Raw genomic sequence first — 22,683 nt, forward strand, 5'->3', positions numbered from 1 at the left:
AGTTAACAGAAATAAATCAGGAATTTTAGATTCAGATTCAAAAGTCAAAATGATTTTTTTATGGTCCAGTGTTGATACATTTTGTAATTTATTCCTTAGATAAATAAATAAATAAATAAATGTATGATTTTCTTTGCAGTTTGAAAATTAATATCTAGATAGTTACCACAGCAAATTTTCCATCTCTAATAGAAGAGACTCATCACTCTCTGCTCAGTGATTGCACTTATCAACCTGAGCCGAGGCCTGATTAGTCTGAATTACTGAACACACCTGTGTGTGTGTGTGTGTGTTTGTGTGTGTGTGTGCGTGCAGGGCCTTTCACTCATTAAATTTATTTATAGCAAGGTGTCGCAAACACTTCAGTTCCACTTTGTTGCAGCGTAAGTGTGATTTAATGGAGTTATAGCTATCAGAAGACAGTTAATAAGACTCCGTGCGGCTATATTAGATCATAAATCTCGTACCTGCACAGTCGAGGCAGGATGTTGTGATATTCTGTATGCATGTGTGTTTTTACAGTTCAGTCGTTGAGCAGACAGAGAACAGCGGTGTTACAAGGTGCCTCGCCCTTGTGCGAAAATGTGCCCCTGTAATAATAATCCTATTTTAATCCGCCTCCTGAGGTTATGTGTCCTGGATTATCAAATATGAAGAATGTTTCCGGGGAGGGAAGATGAGACAAACTGTGCAAATCAGCGACGGCTTAAAGAGACAAAACACTGTGAGAGCATGTCGGAGCTGCTGTTATTAGATCCACCACCTCCAAGAAGTTTCTTTATATTAAAAAATGTCTTATTGCTGATGTGGAGGTCAAAGAGATTATGGATTTATGTGCGAGTTATGAGTCCTCACAAGCTGTTTCATTTCATTTAAACTTTATATGTGATTTTTTAAAATCAGGACTGATGAAGTTATGTTTGAAGTTGTGCATGAAATAATGATTTTGTTCAAAATTTCACGATTCAAAGGGAGAAATATCGTTATCTCACCCTGCAGACTGGTTCTGGTTTGATTTGTCGAGGCTTTGATTTTCACGTCTGAGGCTCGAAATGAATTTACTGCTCAAAGCGCTGAAAAATTATACTTTGAAAAAACGTGTTGTTATGCTCAGGTGTGAGGAGATTCGATCATACAGCATCTAACCTTCAGTCTGTTTATGACAGTCTGTATTTTAGCGTCTGTTTTGGCGTTTTCAGCCCTTTAAAGGTTGCTTCAGTTGACACGCAGCTTGTTGATACCATCGCCATGGAAACAAAGACACGGGAGGGATTCTTATCTCTCCCGCGATGACCCACATCACGCCTCCGTATCTGTGTTGTGATTCAGTACCAGCTGACGGGTCGGTGATTCTTCCTGAAGGAGGCGGTGGGTGGAGGAGAAGAACTACGGTGGCCTGCGAGGTTCAGTCGTTTCTTTGACACAGAAAGGTGTCAGGTTCAGTCTCAGACCTGCTTCAGGTCAGAGTGTCCTCGCTCTGAATGAACCCACGATGATTAAAATGACCTTTTGCTTTTTCTTCAGCTCCTCATTTCTTTTATTTTTATTTTTATTTTCATGAATCCTGAAGCTGTTTGTTCCCCGGAGGAGCGGCTGCTGAATGACTAACATTAACCTGAAAATGTCAAACCTCATTAAGTCGGTCCACACACACCTGGAATCGAGGTTGTTTTCAGTTCACATGCAAATACAACAGATTGTCGCGCGCTCGTGTTTTTATGACGTACGGCGAGAAGTCCAGTTATTTCCACTGATGATGAAAATGAAGCTTTAAGAAGCTTTAGAAACACACGAGACAACCAACCAATGCAAAGATGTTGCTGATGAATTCCCTTTTACTCCCATTGGTTAACTCTACGGCGGCTGCATTTGTTTTTTCAGGTTGTCGAGTTAAAAGTCGACGCCAAAGCACGACACGTCTTCTCAGCCTGAGGGAGGAGGAGGAGGTGAAAAAGAAAGAAGTGAACTGTCACATTGGCCGGTCACCTCCTTTTCCTCCTTCAGGCTGATTAGACAAACTGATTTTCCCCCCCAAAAATCTGACTTCAGTTGACTTTGTAAAGACATCTTTATCCCATCGGGTCATTGAGCCGAGCTCAGCACTGAAAACAGTTGAAACAAAGCAACAGACCACATCAAACGGACGACATCTTCCTTCCACACACAGAGTTTACGCTCTCTTCCCTCAATGCAGGTGCAGCTCCGGGTTAAAAATATCTGAATCCGTCCTCGTCTGCTTTGTGTTTGTTTATGTGAGCTGCACATGTTAATGAGTGTGTGTGTGTGTGTGTGTGTGTGTGTCATGGCGGCATGTGGTGTTATACATTCGCGAGGCGTCGCATCTACAAGTGTCGGTTGAATCTGATTAGCTTTAATAACAAAAAACCGACGAGCGGCATCTTCCTCGGCTCCGGGCCCTCGTGCCAAGGCGGTGACGAGGACCAGATTCCTCGGGCTCGACGCTGAAATTAGATCAGACCAATCTGGAGAGAGTGTTTGGAGGCTCGCGCTAATGGACGCGCAGAGAAAGGGGGGAGAGAGATAACGCCGACGGAATCATCTGATTATGGAAATAATTAGTTGTCATGGATATCAGTCATCGTTTGATGTGATTGGGCGGATTTATGCAGCTTCGGGAAACCTTGGATGGCCGGTCGAGAGGGAGTGGGAGGGGGGAGAGAAATGATTCTGCCTGGGCGTAGTGATGCGGCACCAGCTCGCATCTGTTCTGTCAGACTGTGATTACTGACAAACACTTTGCTTCCACTTCACAGTTTACACTCATTGCAACAAGACGCTCCTGCACTGCATGAGGAGATATTGTTTTCTGCACTCTGCTCCAAAATCTAGAAACACGGCAGGCATGAGGACAAAGGTTCAAACATCGTGCACGCTGTCATGTTTTTCTCTGTCAGCTGTATTTGAAGTAAAAACAACACAAAGTGCAGTAGCTCTCTCTCTGACTTCCTGTTTCCTGTTTCCCGCTGCAGAGGAAGGCGAGTACTTCCTGAAGGTTTTGATTCCCAGCTATGCGGCCGGTTCAATCATCGGGAAAGGAGGTCAGACCATCGTCCAGCTGCAGAAAGAGACCGGAGCCACCATCAAACTGTCCAAATCCAAAGACTTCTACCCCGGTAAGACACCAACACCAGCACGGCTGCTGCTGCTGCACATGGTGAAAAGTGAAGGAAAACTTCATCCTTAGAAACTTTCACACTGTTTTTATGCACACAGAGCATCGTTTGCAAGATTTAGACCAAAATCTTTCTCATTACAACAATCCCAAAAGAGTGAATCATTGAAATGATTATCAAAGTACCAGCATTCCTCATAATCACTAGATCCATCAGTAATAACTTTTTAACAGTGTTGAAGTGCTATAAGGTGGAGTTTTTCCTTCATCAGCAGAACATTAAATATGAGTCTGAACAGTTATCGATGGATGAATGGGGTCATGGGTCAGGAAATGACCCTGATGGATGGAGAGGTATGTTAAACATCGATCCATGCATGCATCTCTCAGAGGAAGTGAAGGATGAACAGACGGATCAGTACAAAGTGTTTTGCATTAAGGAAACGTTTAATTAACTCAACCGTCATCCATCATTTTTCTCAATATTAAAACACACACACACACACACACACATAAATAATACACACACATGCTGTCTGAGTTTCTTGGGATCAGAACTGCTGACCTCCTGCTTGTTGTTCTGCTCTGACGCTGACAATTAAAACCTCGTTTCAACACTGTGGGAGAGATTTATGGCTTTATAAAAGGGTATGTTATCCGTGTGTGTGTGTGTGTGTGTGTGTGTGTGTGTGTGTGTGTCTGTGGCCCTAGGCTTGTGTTGACTGAGGTTGTGAGTCCTCAGGGACAGAGGGGCCTTGACTGGGCTCACGTTGCACCCCCTACCAACACACACACACACCAGCAGAGATAAGGATTACAGGATCAGAGGTGAAATTGTATTTGTCTAAACTCTTAACTCTGCCCTGACGTGACATGTGACTGCAGCGGCGAGGAAGGGGAGGCTGTGTGTGTGTGTGTGTGTGTGTGTGTGTGTGTGTGGTTTGGGTTGTTTGTTCGAGCTGGTTTGGATGGATTAGAGTTCGGCTCGGTGAGGTTAAGGAAAGACGGTGGTTTGGTTACACACTGAGAAGATTAACACAAGTTAGCATCGACTTTCATCGACTTAAACCAAGACCACAATCTCCCCCTAACCTCAACGAGAGCTCAGAGCTGCCTGAACACAACCATAAAACCATTATTCATGCTGGAGTTTCACTTTCATGCAGTGAGAGCGAAGCAGGTTTCTGGCCACCTATGAAGAATTCCACGTGAAATCTGACATGCATGTGTGTGTGTGTGTGTGTGTGTGTGTGTGTGTGTGTGTGTGGTTTGACGGCCTCTCTGCCTGTATAACCTCAAACCTGGTGGAAAAACAGTGTCGTGTCCAGGTTTAAGTGCCTTCATATGCATCCAGTTGGGCTGTGAACTGGCTGGCAGGTGGCAGCACGGTGATTCAGCTCGCTGAAACATATTTATGTGACCCAAATCTATTACTACGACGCACGCTCTCCTCTCTGGAATAACAACAGGCTTCCTGCGAGAAGTCAAATCACCTCCGGAGATAAAATTCCAGTCACATGCTCGCCCGTACGATCCCACCTCCAGTTGAATTCCCAGCGTCTTCCCCGTGTTGTCGTAGCGCCTGCGGAGTCTCTGATGTAATCGCTGCCCCCGAGCCAATCACAGCATGACGTTTCTCCAGCTCTGCTAGAGACTTGTCGGACACACAGTGTGCCGCTCTTAAATATGTTTCAGAGCTTCTGCCTGGAATCCATGCTGGAAATTCAAGGTGGTTTCTGCGTGGAGCTGCAGAATAAATCTTCTAATGAAACACAAGATAAAGAAAATGTTTGGCAAACAAAAGACAAGCTGCAAGCTGTTTTGAAGCTTCTTTTTCTCCCCTTTACACCAAAATAAATCAAATGCAGGCTGCTGCAGCACTTTGACTTGAGCTCAATGACACATACAAAGTTTCTGGCTGTCTCGAACATGAATTTCAGCATGATGCATTTTGGAAATAAGTCGTTCGACACCGTGAATCATTTTCCCGTAAAGCTTCATTTCACATCATCCTGTCCTCTCCTCAGCCCAGCTGCATTTACACTCTTCCTTTCTCCCCCCCTCCACTTTAAACTCCTCCAGGATCTCCAAGTTTTTATTTGGTTTGAAATTCAGCTCTCATTCTTGTAGTCTCGGTGTGTGCAACAGTGTGTGAGTGTGTGTAAATGTGTGTGTGTGTGTGTGTCGGCTCAGTGTTGGGGTCTGCAAACAAGCCACCGTTGTTTGACACGGGCACATGAGACTCCTGAAAGCTCTGCCAGCTAGAACAGATGCAAGGTGCAAGACACACACACACACATACACACGCCAATACACACACACACGCACGTGCGTACAAATGTGTGTGTGTGTGTGCATGTAAAGACACTTGAACATGAAGATAGAAACAAACATACTGAGTAAAAAAGTCAGAAAAGTTTGCACACTTCCACAGAAGAAGTGCAAAGACATTACAAACACACACACACACACACACACACACACATATATATATATATATATTATATATAAACACAGACGTGGTTTCCTGGGATTTGTTCACCAAAATCTCTGCAAAGCCGAGAAGAACTGAGAGAAAGGAAAAAGAAAGAAAGAAAGAGAGGGTTGTATGGGCCCCCGACTAGAGGGGAGGACTGAAGAAGCAGTGTGTGTGTGTGTGTGTGTGTGTGTGTGTGTGTGTGTGTGTGTGTGTGCGCACCCTTCCTAAACCCTGAAGGGGGCATCTGTATGCAAATGAGACACGGTTCTTCCTGGGTGACAAATCAAAAGGCCCACCTGCTGCAAGGGCCCGTCTGTGTGTGTGTGTGTGTGTGTGTGTGTGTGTGTGTATGTGTGTGTTTGTGTGTGTCTTGGCCAAAGCGTCTCATTCCTCTTGGAAGACATTAGTCGCCCTCCTTTCCTCCCCCCTCCTTCCCATCACACACACACACACACACACACACACACACACACACACACACACACACACCAGCTGTCATGAAGAACCTGGCAGAGATCAGTGAAGTTTGGGGAATTTTATCTTAATGTAATTTATCTTAATTGACATTAAATAAACGAAGGCCGTGAGTGTGAAGTGCCTTTGCAGGTTTCATGTTCGGTCCACACACTTTAAACTTCCTCTTTTCAAAATAAAATCATCCAGACTGGATGAAGTCTGGACTGAGGTATCCTCGGAGACTTTAAACAATAATAACCCAACGAGAGTGATGCTGAGAGTTTTGCCAAAGTCCCGCTAAGCGAGAGTTGACTCGAGCCAAAACAAGAAGATCTAATATTTTAGTGAAGGCTCTAAGAGAAATGAGTTACTTTGCAGGATGAGATCATCGTTTGGAAGTCAAATAAAGCTTTTAGACACTGATTCTTTATCACCAAAGTTTAAGAGTGTTTGGCAGCATCTAAAGGACAGAGAGCCGGCCAGGGCTCAGGCTGGATTCTGCAGATTAGAAGTGATGAAAGATGAAGTCAGGATGAAGATAAAAACCGGAGCTTTACAGTAAATATATGAAACGTTGTTTAAATGAACTGGTTAATTGTTCCCTGGAGGAGATGCGGTCGGTGCAGCAGCAAAGACAGGAGAGCACGTCGCTTCGAGAAACAAAAGAAAAACACGAGGCTAAAAATAGAAAATCCAACGAGCGGCGGAGACAATGAAAGTGAACGTAACAGGATGTAAACAACCGTGAGCTGAAAAGAAGCTTTCCGACACACGGACAGGACGCACGGCGTCGACCCCGCCGATGATCTGACATTTATTTATTCGTATTTATGAACCGAACAGAAAAATCCTGATGAAAAGGTGTGAACGTGATCACTCTGTTCTCCTTCCCTCAGCCGACATTCCTCCACTCGTATATCACACACCTCTCCCTCCATCCTTCCTTCCCTCAGACCTCCCTTCTCCTTTTTATTCATGCATCCTTCGATCAATCAGACATCCCTCCCTCCCTCTTGCTTCCTCTCCTTTCCTTCCTCTCCCCCCTCCTTCCCTCAGACTCTCCCTCCATCCCATCTATCTGGAGAATAGTGCAGCAGCAGCACTTAAGCCGACGACCAATTAGCAAGGAGCAGCAGTACGGGGAGGACGAGACAGGCCACCATTCATCCTCACACACACACACACACACACACACTGTGCTGTGCGACCCACCAGTCACTATTATGGCACAACAGATTTATTACATACCCATACAGTACAAGGCAGTGCCGCTTCCAAATATAGCCTCTCTGTCTCGCTCTCCCTTTCTATTTGTTTCTCTCTCTCTCTCTCTCTTTGAGCTATCCGGATACAAAAGGACATAACAGTATTTTATGACAACGCTGCATCTGCAGAGCTGCAATCATCCGGAGACAATAAAAACAACAACAACAACAAACATTCAGGTATAATACGACGAGAAACACAGAGTCCGACAGACAGACGGACAGACGGAGGAGAAGCAGCAACGTATTTTAAAAAATTCAACGTTTGGAGAAAAACTCACATTCCCAAAATGTTGAATTATTCCTTCATGTGACGCTGACTCATCGGCTAATTAACCAGAGCTGCATTAATTACTTCAAAGCGCACTTTAAATGTGTGCTTACGTTATTTTCATTGTGACTCCTCTGTGATGCATTCACCCTGAACACTGAGTTTGTTTTGTGGTGTTTTATGTTGAAGTATCTCCAAAAGACTCAAACATGAATCACTGTCTCCCTCCAACCTTTCCAAGAACGTCTCTGACTTTATTTTGTAGCTGAGTTAAATAAGTGTTGCATGTAACAGGTATAAATGATTTAAAGGTGAACGGCAGGATCAAATAAATCGCCTGCAGAAATCTTAAAATCTCACTGTTCCTTTTAAATATTTCAAAATAAAAGTTCGTTAAAATAGTTGCAGACTTGCAGCTTCGGCTCAGCGAGCAGCTGGTAAAGATGAAACTCGTGTGCTGGCAGCGCTCGTTGGTTCATCGGTTTGTGGAGAGAACAAACACAGCCGCTGCCGTTCCACATAAAATATTCATTCACGACACCTGTTTTATAATTACAATCGACCCGCTCTCCCTCCGCTGCTGCCGCCGCTGGCATATTGACCTCGGGTCGGTCACGGAGGCAAAGCCATGAAGACGAACTAAAAGCTGGAAATGAATTAGTATCGATGTCGTCAAAGTTTCCTCTTTTTTTTTCTGTCCTGTCGCAGTTTTATGGCTACAGTTCAGTTTGAGAGTGGGGCAGTGTCTCCGAGCTGACAGACGCTGACATAATAATGTGAGTGTTAACTAAAGTCCTTACAAACTGTGTCTGATGTTGAAAAGCAGAGACGGAGGCACGCTGTGTCGTGTTTCTGCACGGCTCACAGTCTGATCCAAAACTTGACAAGGATTCCTCCGTAACAATCGTGTTTGTTTGCAGCAGATATCCTCAGAGCTCGACATACTTCAGGTTTATTTTGGGTTAAAAAAATAAAAAGTTTTATAATTCAGGAAGACGAAAATCAGATTTGGACTGGAAACGATCAGATTTTCCATGAGGTCATGACGAGCGAAAAGAAAACTGGAACTAAACTTGTTTTCACGACTTCCTGACCTCATCGTCTGACCTCATGGTTATGACAACATCCCTAAACATTCGGTGAGAAACTTCACTTCATACTCTCCGACAATATGAATCTTAATTAAAAAGCAAGTACAGAAATAAAACCAAAATGTTCCGCTGTGATCTGAATCGGAGACATGGCGTCATCATTACTCTAAACACTCCTTTTCTCTCTCTGTGAGTGTGTGTGGACAATAATATCAGTATCTATTTGCGTTTCCCCTCCCAGAGCAGGCACACGCATTCCTGCAGCCAAGACTTCACCACTATACTATTCTACATATATATATATATATCTTCAATGACTCCAATTTAAACTCAATCTGTGGGTTAATGAGACGCCCTGAAGGACGAGGGTCACATGTTCTGATCTGACTCACGTTCACGCGACTGCAGAGAGAGAGGACGATTAATTTCTCATTAGCAGCTGAAAAAACATCGAGCTCCACTGAGTCACTGAGTGTTGAGGCCAAAAGTATGTGGACAGACAGATGTGGCACACATATGATACTCGTCCGCATACTTTTGGTCATGTCTCCTCTGTCTGTCCTCCACCATTTTAGTGTTTTGTCTTTAGTCCAACGTCGTGATTACAGTTATTTAATATCCCATCTACACACACACACACAGCCAGCACACATCTGTCGCCACATGAGCTAACATGCTAACACGCACCTGACTCACACACACACACACACACACACACACACACACACACACACAGCCAACATCACTGATTTCAGCGCTCTAAGCCTCTTATGCAGCTCTAAGCTCTCAGACTGAGAGATGGAAAACTGCAATATTACATATCTCACTCTCACACACTGTCACACACACACACACACACACACACACACACACACACACATATGTGCCACTGTAATGAATTTCCTGTTTGTTAGCCATTTCCCCTCTTCATTAAGAGACTTTTTCATTACAGTCGTCTGCTGTTTATCAGTCACAACGAGATGATTTCCGACAAATTAGATTCCTACTTTGGTTCCGTATGAATTTGTCAAATTATTGCGGCAAATTGACGCCGGTTAAAGTGTCTGCTGTGTGTCTGAGCGCCGAGCGTCGCGGCTGATCCGAGCTCAGCCAAAAAATTTTAATCCTGCACAGAGTCTGTGCCGTTACTTTATTAAAGATATTGATTGGCAAGTACAATGTGGGCTTATTTTAAATGATTTATCATCAGCGCTGACAATACTTAAACTAAAACCTGCCATTAAAATTCATTAATCAACTAATTGCCTCAGAGCTCTGATGAATGAAGAAACAAACGGAGGACGGTGAATTAGATGGGAGCGATTTTCACTTAAAAAGGCCGAACAGACGAGTTCCCTCGCTGCAAACGAGCTGAAGCTGAAGAAACAGTGATGAAACACTGGCAACAGCAGCTTTTTTTATATTTGTTTGTGTGTGTGTGTGTGTGTGTGACGTCAGGCAGACTGGCTGAGTAATGCCTCAGTACCAGTCAGTGCCACGCAGGCTGACAGACAGACCATCATATCCCAGAGAGAGAGAGAGAGAGACTGCAGCTCCAACGTTTCCACCGGCCCCGAGAGGCAGATTCATATTGACATCTGTGCAGCTGCAGCTCTTTAAGAGGAGGGTGGATCAGCGGCGTGAGAAAGTCATCATGGTATTACGTGGAGCAATAACAGCCTGTATCATGATGATTTAGAAATTAGAAATGAGACGATACAACCTGATAATTTATGGTTTTTCGTCCTTTAATCGAGTCCGACGTGTCTTTGTTTGCTGCAGGTCGCAGAGACCTTGAAGTAAACTCCATATTGGAGAAATCGGACACTTTTCCAAAATATTGAATGACGAACCTTCGCTACAGTTTGGAGTCGAGACGCTCTGTAGCTGAAAAGGTCGAATTAAAAGTGGTGAAAGCGTGTTGCTTCACTCTAAAGTGCCTCTGAGTGTGTTTCTGTGTTCGGGGGCTCCGGCGGGAGCTGAACCCTGAACCCTGACGGGGTCACTCATGTTCTCCGACATGAACTGGACCGCTCAGCCCGAGCAGCGTTAACGCCACGCTGACGTACATCACAGAGTGGCCAGAGCTGCAGGTCAGACTCCTGCCTGTGAAATGTTTTATATGAATTTAATGTCACGCTCAGATTATCTTCGACCTCGACGCGTGACTCGCGGATGTCAGACAGGACAGGTGTAGTGTTACCGTCACATCAGACTCCCCCTCTGCTCCTCCACGTCGTGGTGACTTCTCACCTCTGCAGCTCTCGGGCCACATCAGTCAGTCCCCTCCTGCCTGCAGACAGGCATGACTAATCAATCTGCAGCACATCTGCCACACGGAGGGCTGAGACAGGCCGATACACCCACATGCTTTTGTTTTTTGTTTCTCTGTAACTCGGCATTCTCACATTTCCTTTGTGTGTGTGCGTGGCATCATGCAGGATTCAAAACAGCAGAAATAATGATTGAAAATGAAGACATCTGTGATCGATATTGGTTTTCCTTCACCTCAGCGCTCGCTCGCTCGCTCGCTCTCCATTCGCTGCCTTTGTGTTTAGACTTTTAATAAGGGAGTGCTGAGGGTCCCAGCGAGGCCGCTCGTAAATAGAACAGCAGGAATATGGTCGGCCAGGCCGCAGATCAATGCTGCACTGAGTGTGTGTGAGTGTGTGTGCATGCAAGAGCCTGACCTCTTGCTTTTTTGCCTGTCTGTGTGTGTGTGAGTGTGTGTGTGAGTGTGTGAGTGTGGTTGTCCATGTTCAACTTTCTGTCTTGTGAAATATGACTGCCATAAAGCCTCTCAAACACTTTCACTGCCTCTCCCACAGTGCACACACACACTTACACTTACAAACACACACACACACACCCTTGAGATAATCACCACTGTGGGTTTGAGTGTGTGTGTGTTTACTGCACATAAGAAGAAGAAGAGTGAAGAACAGCAGAGGACAGGAGACATCTTAATCCTCATAAAGGTCTTCGGTAGTCAATCAGCTGATTTTGAACCTAAATAAACATCCTGTGACACTTCAATGATCGGCTCGGCTTGGGGAAACTTTCCTATGAAAAGCTGCATGAGCCGAGGTAGCCACCACGATGACAGAACGCTGCTGTGACTGACAAGGCGCCTCCTACAGGAACTCAAATATAACTGACAGATAATCTAAAGAGGAATCGTGTCGGCGTGCTGACACGTCTGACAGACTCAGTTTTGAACACCAAAAACTGCGGAGACTAAACATCGTCTTTGTGTTTTTAAATTTATGTAACACGACTATATTAAAATCTGCATTGGATCTATTTATTCTTCTATTTATGCTCCTCGCTCCATAAATCATTGCTCCCCTCCCTCTCAGGTTAGGAGCTGCAGTGATGAATGAGCTTCACTCGGATCTGTAAGACTTCTCCTTTAATCTGAGATGCACACAGACAGACCAGCAGGTCGTCCATTTTCCTGATGACAGAGCAAACCTGATAAAAACAAACGTGTTATTTCATCTTCCCTTTCATAATCCGATTCCTCTTCTGTTATTTGGAGTAGATTTCTCAGCGTCTGGAGCGTTTAGCAGCTGCTAAACAATAAACTGAATAATTCCCAAATCAGCGAGAGGAAAAAGCAAAGGCAGCTTTTTTTGTTGTTTTGTTTTGTTTTTCAAAATCGCAACGACAGCAAATGTCGGCTTGCAGCCATCTCAGCCCGGTGTGAGTCCAAGGAAACAGAACACAGAACAACAAACACGGACGGCTTTAACGCTGTTTCTGCGAACATGAAAGTGAGAAGAGGAGTGCAGCCTCTCTGTGCTGCACTGAAGTGAGAAGCCAGCCATATAAATGTGTGTGTGTGTGTGAGTCCACCTGCCACTCACAGCATCATGGCGCCTGCAGCCGCTCAAACTGCAGCGTCATTGTAAAAGCTCGTCCTGTGTCTGTGCTTGCCCGGCTGAGGTGCGTCTCTCTGGGTGAGGGAGCCACCGTCGCTCCCAGGCTTCCACCGAGGCCTCCAGCAGCCCGACGCCACCTGGACTCTGGTTCGAAGCTGTTAAACACATCCCGCAGAGATTCGCTTGACCTCCACATCTGTTTTAAAGACGTGGAAAAGTCATTTCCAACCAGGAGTCTTCTGACAGCGAGTGTGTCGTCCAGTTTGTTTCCATGAGTTTTTATTATTTCTGGTTTAATCTGATTTGGCGACATTTTGTTGCTGCGATTACATTAAATTGCCTGATTGGGTCTTAATTAGAGTTATCAGTCGGGGCATGTGTTGGAGCGTATGAATGACTCGGATTAGAAATAGTTATTTCGTTCTGCTGTGCCGTGCAGGTCATCAGACACAACTGGGAAAGATTTAGATTTGAACTGAAAATCTCAGATGAAAATACTGTTTATGTTCACGTCTGTCAGTGTGTGGATGACATTTTCAACCTTTTCTTGTCCTGCTTCCTTCACAACCTTCATGTCCTGTGACATCCCAGTTTTCCCACAAGGGCCATTAATGATTCATGTGAGCTAATCTAATCATCTGACTGAACGACTGCCACATCAATAAGAGCTATACGTCCGATTCACGCTGCAAACACGGAGAAAAAAAGAATCTTAGGAGTGAATTTAAGAGTCAAACGCTGTGTGTGTGTGTGTGTGTGTGTGTGTGTGTGTGTGTGTGTGTGTGTGTGTCTGCACCGGTCCAGCTGTGTAAGTGTGTGTGACAGCTTGAAGAGCCCAGTCAGGACACAGAGAGGAGGTGGGGGTAGGAAGGAGGAAGGGAAAGGAGTGAGCAAAAGAGAGAGTGAAATAAAGAGGAGAAAGGAGTGGGCAGCAGCAGCAGGAGCAGGAGGAAGAGGAGGAGGAGGAGGAGCAGTTGAATGTGCAGAGGTTTGTATGAGCTCTGAGGGTTTCCAACTGTCACAGACAATAGGTGGAGGCAAGGCGCTCTGTATGACAATAGGCTCTTTGACCCCGGTCAGGCTAGCAGGGGGGAGGACGGGGGAAGGTGGGGAGAGAGGGTGTCCCCATCTGCCTCAGAAGAGTGTGTGTGTGTGTGTGTGTGTGTGTGTGTGTGCTCTTTAATGTGCACAAAATGAATATTTGTGTTTATTTATTGGTGCTAATTTAAGCGCCGCTACGTTCACCGCATGCACCGGCACACAGATGTGAGTCTGGAAGCTGCACTGTCCATGTGGAGTTCACGTCTCCAGCTCTTTCTGTTTTTTTTTTTTCCGCCTCCTTCCTCTCGTCTCTCTCTCCATTCATGAAGCACAGATCTTTTGCTCGAGATAAAAAAAACAGGAGCGTCCTTGCCAGAGTGAATCTTCGTCTTTCCAATGATCTAACAATTTGCTAAATGCCACTTTATTCAATATAAATACAAACATGATGTAAGAACGAGTAAACGAAGGCCCGTCCATATCAATGAGGAGTCTTAAAGCAGTGACTCACGTGGGTCATTGATCAGACTGATGGTCACCTGCAACCCGCCACAGTGTTCTCACGTAGCAACATTTATAAATCTAGAAAATATTCAGATTATGGAACATATACAGACTTCTAAATTAAAAGTCCTGACATCACCGTCGACGTGCAGCGGTTGCATAACCTCGCTGTGATTTTTTTATCTGATTGTGTTGGACCATGAAGATGAATGAATGAAGACGCCGCCTTAAATGAAAAGCAGCGCTTCCATCTGGAAGCTGCAGGAATGAGACAGACGACGGCGGCATTGTTTTCCACCGCGAACCCTCGGCGACCCTTCAAAATCTTCCATGACCCACTGACGGATTCGCAACTCAGACGCTGAAAAACAACAACGCCTCGGGCCGAGTCTAAGTCAGCAGACTTGGATTGATTGGACAACCCCACCCTTCTCTCTCTCTCTCTCTGTCCTCCTCTCTCTCTCTCTCTGTCCTCCTCTCTCTCTCTCCTGTCACCCAGCTACTCCGATCTGTCAGTTCTTATGACAAAGCTCCTCTCTGTGAGGAGCTTGGCTAAGCAACGCAGCTCGGCCCTCTTCATAAAACATCTTTATCATGTACAGAGACGGCGCACACACACACATGCACATGCACACACACACATACACATGCACATGCACATGTACACACACACACACACACACACAGAGTGCAATTTCAGCTCGTTTGGCTGCAGAATATCGCTCGCTCTCTCGCTCTCTCTCTCTCTTTTCCCATAAATAGCAGACATAGCTAGATTTGTCTCCGTGTCACCATGGCGATTTGCTGGTTTTCACGACCTGCTATGACGATAGTGCCATGAGTGTGTGTGTGTGTGTGTGTGTGTGTGTGTGTGTGTGTGTGTGTGTGTGTGTGTGTGTGTGATCCAGGTTTGTAGAGGCACAGCACGACAGCTACCACACACACTCACCCCCACCCCCATCGGACAAAGCTGAGGATTGTGGGACTGCACACCCGTTGCCTTGGCGATGAGAATCAAAGTGACAGCTCTCCTACAGGAGGAGGAGGAGGAGGAGGAGGAGGAGGAACCCCACCCCCCACCCTCCCTCCCTCCCTCCCTCCCACTTCCAGACTCCCTCTCTCCTCCCTTAGCAGGTGTAAGAGAGGCGAGAGAGACGGAGACAGAGAGATGTCTTTCTTCCCGTCTTGGTCGGCTTCCAGATCCTCTCGCCTTCTGTCCTTGAGAGTCGCTGAAATAAGCAGCGCTGGGGGGGGAAGCTGAGGCTGTAATTTCTGTGTCAGCTTTTAATAACGCCATAAATTGTGTATGCGGTGGCATATTGAGTAAAGCTTCTGTGGAAGAGCTGCTCACGAGACGTCATTTAAGCAGAGGGAAAGTTTGGACGACACGACGTTCAAACTCTTCCATTTACACTCGATCTGTTAGTGAAACACACACACACACACACACACACACACACACACACACACACGGCGACATATGTTCTCCGTCCTGATTGGCCCTCCACAACAATGACACTTAGCGTTGGTGGTAGCCATGGCAACATCCCTCTAGTTGCACAAAGGGGTCAGATATAAAAGGTCTAAATCTGCTAATGTCTCTGAGTACCTTTCTCTCCCTCACACACACACACACACACACAGACACAGATGTGTGTGTGTGTGTGTGTGTGTGTGTGTGTGTGTGCTCTTAAAGGAGCAGGTTCCCTCACTATAGACTTCTGCTTTGTGTAAAAGTGGCATTCCCTTTAAGGAGGCGGAAGGTGAGTGCGGCAAACAAAGAGCCTCATTGAGGAGAGAGAGACACTGAGGATACAGACAGAGAGAGAGACAGTTGTGAAATTGCATTTTTTTTGTCTTTACAGACCCCCAATCTCTGGCACGGGGACAAAGGTAGCCCTCTGGGACCCCTTAACCCCTCTGTCTCACACACACACACACACACACCTCCCTCACAAAGGAGCTGGTTCCACAGCTGCCCCGGGTCCCCCATCCCACCCCGTTTCCATTATTTTTAATCCCCCAGTGAAAGCTCCTCCGACTTCCCCACACCCACATATAGGCCCCGCCCCCCCCTAACCCTTCAACATATATACACCACCCTCCTCCTCCATCACCCCCTTCATCCCTCCATGATTAATCCCCCCCTCCTCTCCCAGTCTGAGGTCCCACAAAGCCGTCAGCTGTCGCATCGTCTCTCTCTGACACACCGGCTGGACTCTCACTTTAATTATGAAGCTCTGAGCCTGATTACCGTGTGTGTGTGTGTGTGTCTGTATTGTATTGTACAGATGTGACGGTGTGTTTATGGTCAGAGGTCAGACAGGATTCAGTGTTGGTCACATGACAGAGAAAGGTGCTGATTGGCTGATAGGGTTCATGACCTTTGACCAGGCGGTGAGGACAGGTTGATGTTCACCCCGTCTACCGTGTGACCGCCTCTTCTTTCTTATTTTTCTTTTCAAACTTTTGTTTTTCACTTTTCTTGGCCTGAACATTGACAAATTAACAACACTGTCAGTAAAGTCCTCGTTTCTTTTCAACGCATGATCCCAACAAAAGAAAACTGGGAAATAATTAGCCTTTTTTTTTCAGAATAACACACATAAATAAACAGTTTTTCATCGTGGCTCTGTCACATTTTGTTCTCGTCTGTTTCCAGCAGCTATCAATCCTTTCATGCGTGTCACCTCATCAATAAAAGTTGAGCCACGTACTGTAAAAACTCTGCTTTCATCTCTCCTCCAGCCCGCGGCCGTCTGTTGTTTTCTGCTGTAAATCATACAATCATGTTCCATATGGTTGTCATTAATAAAGATGAGGTCACACTTCCAGGCAGGCCACACCCTCCACGCTCCTGTACATGCTCTCACACACACATGTCTTGCAGCCAACACTGATACTTTGTAAAGAGCGAGGCATATAGATAGATAGAGAGAGAGAGAGAGAGAGAGAGAGAGAGAGAGAGGGAGCTAATTAGTGTTTTAGCTGATTGCTAATTGCCACTTTCTTTCGCCTACTTACACACAACACTGAGAGAGCGAGGCAGCAGTAGAGACATCTTCTACTCCTGTTTCTATCTGACTCTTGTCATTTACCTCTAATTACACACATGTCCATCATGTCTTCATCAAGTCTGCACACACACACATCAGGCGTCCATCAGTTTTTAGGTGAAACTTCGCTGAACGAATCCGTTATTCTCGCTCTCGGTGGTTTACAGTGCATAAAAAAAAAAATTCAGAAAGTTTTTTATGTTCCTCTCAGCTGTCGGGGGCTGCACACTGTGACCTGGCAGAGTTTCTCCAGAGGTTTTGTGTTACAGTTGCACTTTATAAAATCCGAGAAGGAGGATTGTAGAGAGCGGAGCGATGCACTTTACTCCAGCTGCCACTTCGTCATCGTTGATTTCATTTACAAAGTTCTGTGCGACACAGGTCGATGGATGAAGTCTGACTGTTGGTCAAGTGAAGGACTTTAACACATTTGGATCATATTAAAAAGTATGAAATCAATGCACACATTAATCTAGTGCATAATGTTCCAGTACCATATTTCAGATGCTGACTCTGGGTGATATCAAAACTCTTCTTAACCCTTCAATAACTTTGATTTAAAGCTTACTCCTACTCTGCATCATGATAAGATCACGTTAACATATCATCTCCCTACATTGATACAGGAAAATGTGCTGACGTCTCAGCCACACCTCCCCGTATTATCTTCATACCGTGAGATGATTTTAATGAGCTGACTGATCAGGATCAGGATCTTCAACATGTTGTCGGTGATGCGAGACGACATTGGACTGAGGTCAAGAAACAACTTTTCTTGGCGGACGGCATCGCGGACTGTCCACACTTTCCTCTGTTTACAAAGAAGCGATGCAACTTTTGCTCTCTCGTTAATCTCGTTTCTCACGGCGTAAAAGCCGGTTCGGAGTAACGAGTACGAGTCGTCCACCTCAGCCAGAGACTTTTATTTGCTTTTCCAATGTGGATTTATGTCATGTTGGAAAGCGAGCGTGCATTTGAGGGAGTTCTCGAGCTCGGTTTTACTAGCAGTGCACGAAGCAACGAGCCGCCAGAGTTCAAGTATAGTTGAGGATGTTTTAGTGCGTAAAGCTCTGCAGATTCTTCACTTTCTCAGGGCTACGTGTCCTCAGACTGGAGCCAAGTCCCAGCTCACACTCTCTCTCTCTCACACACACACACACACACACACACACGGGCATACATGATCTCAGCTGCACAAAAACATACTCAGAAACATGCACACACACTCTTGCAGTCCCAGCTGTAACAAATGGGGACCAGATTGTGTATGATGATGATGATGATGTAAAAGACCAGGCATGCTGGTCTCCATGGCTGACGAGCTTTGTTGAATAAACGTTGTGTGTGTGTGTGTGTGTGTGTGTGCTGGTGCTCTGGTGCTGGTGTGTGTGTACCCAGAGGGGTCAAACCATGATCCACATGCCGTGAGCTATTAAACAGTTCTTCTTTGGTTCCCTGTACAATTCATCATATGGTTCTGCAGCCAATCGCAGGCAGGCGCGTGGGTGCGATGATGTGTTTCCGTCATTGTACTCGTCCTCTTTGTGCTCGTGTCTGTTTGTGTTACAACAACATGAATACATCATGTAAAACAGAAACAAAGTTCTGCTCTGCAAAAGTTTGACGAGTGTTTTCACCTCGACCTCTTCAGGTTTCACCTCAGATGTGGTTAAATTGTGCAGAATGGCCCTTTTAACACTGGAGTCACATGACGTGGGTTAATGGCTGTTCAGTTTGGAAATTAGAGGCACTTATCTCTGGCTTCCTTCGGGGGCAGCCAGGCTGTTTTTTTCTCATTATTCTGTGGTCCAGTAAAAGTCAACGAGCAAAGCAGGGCGCTAACATTAGCAGAGTTAGGGCCTCCATTACCGCCGCATGCCGCACGTAAATGTCACGGTTTGGGCGTTAAGGAGAGAGAGGACTGTACGGAGGGTCGGGCTCAAACAGCCGGCGCTCTGCTGTGTTGTGAAAACACCGATAAAGTTAGGCGGCATTCTCATAAAGCAGCAGCTCGACTGCACAGACACTGTGACGGCTGCATACTGTATCTGTGTGTGTGTGTTTCCGAGTAGCATGAGTCAGACAAAGGGTGTGTTCAGCTGAGAAGGAGACAGAAAAAAAAAAGACAGTGGAAGGAAAGAGAGGAAGTTAGAGGAATGTGGAGCGATAGAAAGACAGAGACAGACAGAGAGAGAGGGGGGGGGCAGTGTTTTATTATTTGTCATGTAAACAAAAATGTGACGCGATGTTTCCTCCAAACTTCTGACAGAGTCTGAATGAACGATATAAAACATGAATAACTTCATTAGCAGCGTGTTCCCAGTCGGCCTGCATGTTTTTACAACCTGCGTCTCACTCCCACGTGGATGTTAACCCAGCATGGCTGCTCCGAGGATTTGTAGGATCTGTTGGTTTTGGAGCGTGTTGGTGTCGAAGGTCTGCGCGTCTCCGGACTCTGCTGCCTCATTTTGATCTCTGTTTTTTAATCTCTTGTCATTGTGCGAGGGAAATATTGAATTACTTCTCTTGAAATTAAACATTTTTTAACATTGTTATCTGAGAATACAGCGGATGGTGTGAAGTTACGTCTCCTCCCTCTGCGGTTCGACTCCGCCAGCCAGAGAAACTCTGCCTCAGAGATGTTTGGACGACTAAAACTTCAATCTGTAAATGATCCTCCGACTGAGAGAAAAATCGGTCTCAGGGGGTCAAAGACATGATGAAGGGGGAAAAAAAGGAGTGTGTGTGTGTGTGTGTGTGTGTGTGTGTGTGTGTGTGTGAGAGAGGCTGACAGCAGTGTTGGGGCAGCTGACGGGGTAAAGGGGCAGTTGTAGTCACATGGGGAGCAGAGATGGATTTGGGGGGATTTGAGGCTATAAGAGGGTGGGGACGAGGAGGCTTAGACCAGCTGACACTGTCCACATTACACACACACACACACACACACACACACACACACACATACATACAAGCCAAAGATAGACAGATACACACACACATGCTGATAACGGTCAAAAATATAAAAATGAATGCAGAGCTTGGCTTTAAGCCCTGAAATAACAAATGCACACACACACACACACACACACACACACACAGATGTACACATATAATCATACCACACACACACACACACACACACACACACACACACACACACTGGAGCAGAGGTTGAAGGGGAATGTTTATATAACTTTGAGGCTTTAGGACGCAGGGCAGCGTGTGTGTGTGTGTGTGTGTGTGTGTGTGTGTGTGTGTGTGGCAGGAAGACAGGTGTGGCTTCATCAAGGCAGTTGTGTGACACCAGATACTGACCGGGGAGATAATGCTCAACGAGTTAAAGACGTGGAATATCAGAGCTGGAGTGTGTGTGTGTGTGTGTGTGTGTGTGTGTGTGTGTGTGTTTGTTTGGATGTGGTGTCTTGTATGTGGTTACACACGCACACACACACACTGTGAGCTGTGCAGAAGGTCAGTGTGTGTGTGTGTGTGCAGATTTTCTCTCGACCAGAATAATCATTTCACAAACAGTTTAGCTCGTCTCTTGTAATTAGTCGCCCTGATTCGTTGACGTGAAACAGCCAATAAACAAAAGTCTGCCCTTGAGCAAGGCATACGTCTGAAATATGAAGTTTGACTGCTTCAGGACTCCTGCTCATCGTCATCCTCCAGGAAACTCCAGAGGAGCTTTAACTTCATTTGTACTGCGGGAAACGCAGCGTTCATTCATATAGAAGTGACACAAATGTCTGTCACAAATGTTTCTCACTGGTCTTAAAAAGAGTTTTCAGAGTAACACACAGCTGAATCAAAAAGACGGACGCTGTGACGCTGTGGTCTTTTTCTTTTTGTGTCCAAAAAATGATCTTTGTTGTTTTAATTGGTTAAATCTTCTCAGTTCTTCAGAGGGTTTTGTTCCTCGTTTGGTCTCTGCAGAAGAAAAAGTCGAATAAAGAGAGAGAGACGAGAGGAGGGAAGATGCAGAGACTCTCTCTTTCTGTCACTTCATTATTCAGTGACGATATTTAGTGTGTGTGTGTGTGTGTGTGTGAAAAGTCTACATTTATGCTCATGTGTCTACATCTGTGTGTGTGCGCCTGTGTAAAAGTGTGTGTGTGTGTGTGTGTGTGAGGGTGTGAGTAAAATCAGAACAGTGTTGAACTCGTTTGGGTCGACCAAGAATTCACACGAGGTCCAGTTACCACACGGGCCCTGTGAGGACACCAACGAGCTCTGTGCGAGTGTGTGAGTGTGTGAGTGTAGAAGACAGACGAGTATGCGGGTGATTAGGTGTGTATATATAGTTGTCTGTGGTTGCATAGTGAGATGTGTGTGTGAGTGTGTGTGTGAGTGTGTCCTCGTTCTTTCCATTAGTGTATGAGTGTGTGTGTCGCCGTTTAAAGACATGAGGCAAGAATATGTGTGTGTGTGTGTGTGTGTGTGTCCACGGGGAAGAGCCAGCGGTTATTACAGCTGTCCGTCCTCGTCACTACACTCACTTCCTGTGCGTCCTGTTTGTTCCACCTGCAGACATGAACGGCGCGAGCTGAATTTGAATTTCAGGATTGCGTTTCCTCTCGGGTTATTCCTCGGTCGCACAGATTCGAGGGATCTTGGCGTGTTTGCATTCAGGATGTAATTTACATATTCAGCTCCAATTAGGCAGTTATTTTCTCTACCTGTGCATAATGAAGCCGTTCTCCTGAGCCGCGTCTCTTCCTGCTGTGGATTCAAAGTTATGTTTCAGGGAAGAGCTCAGCCTCTCCTCCATTTTGTGTTCTTATGTTCACGAAGGAATCACGAGGAGCTCGATTAGTTTGCATTAATATGAAATTCACGTCACGTTCACGTCTCGCTGAGTTCAGATACAAACACGTGTGTGCGGTGATGTTATTTTCTCATAAAGTCGAGAAGAAGGAGTAAAAATCAAAAACATCTGAGATGAAACTTCACGAGCTCGTATGTGGGAATTATTATTTATTTTCATATAAATTATAGGAACAGACTTTTGCTCGGCTGAATGATAAAGAATACTTTGATTAAATTACGGATCCTTCAGCAGGAGGAAAATAATAATAAGTTAGACAAGCAGTAAGTAAAATGCAAAACAAACAGCAGTCTGCCACAGTTTTATTCTGACGTTCAGGTGTTTTTTTTTTCTCAAGGTTTCTCTAAAAGCTTCAAACTGTTCCTGAGCGCTTATTGTTTTTCTCTTGTTGCTGAGGCAGGCTGGCAGCTTTCAGATGAATGTGACAGCAGGTACAACAGAGTGATGGAAAGAGAGAGAGAACCAACGGAGGAGGAGGAGGAGGAGGAGGAGGAGGAGAAGATGTGGAGTGGTTAACAGGCAGGGTTGGGATGGATTATTGGATGCACATAGACATATTATTTTCCTGCCAGGAGATTTATTCCATAGTGAGGAAATCCATTCCTCTAACTGTGCCTTTTTCATTACCGTGCAGGGACATAATTCAAATTTCAGAATGCACACACCGGCACAGCT

General features: G+C 45.5%; 1 protein-coding gene across 3 annotated transcripts in view; it reads left to right on the forward strand.

Annotated features, from left to right (window-relative positions):
- nova2 (NOVA alternative splicing regulator 2) overlaps positions 1-22,683 on the forward strand; it is a 74,562-nt gene that overhangs the window by 16,359 nt on the left and 35,520 nt on the right. For all 3 annotated transcript variants that reach the window (XM_019271426.2, XM_010741961.3, XM_010741962.3), the window contains one exon: positions 2,991-3,134. In XM_019271426.2, coding sequence (XP_019126971.1) covers positions 2,991-3,134 — 144 coding nt within the window. The remainder of the gene's footprint in view (positions 1-2,990; positions 3,135-22,683) is intronic.

This window comes from Larimichthys crocea, chromosome VII (genome assembly GCF_000972845.2).
Source record: "Larimichthys crocea isolate SSNF chromosome VII, L_crocea_2.0, whole genome shotgun sequence".
NCBI lineage: Eukaryota > Metazoa > Chordata > Actinopteri > Sciaenidae > Larimichthys > Larimichthys crocea.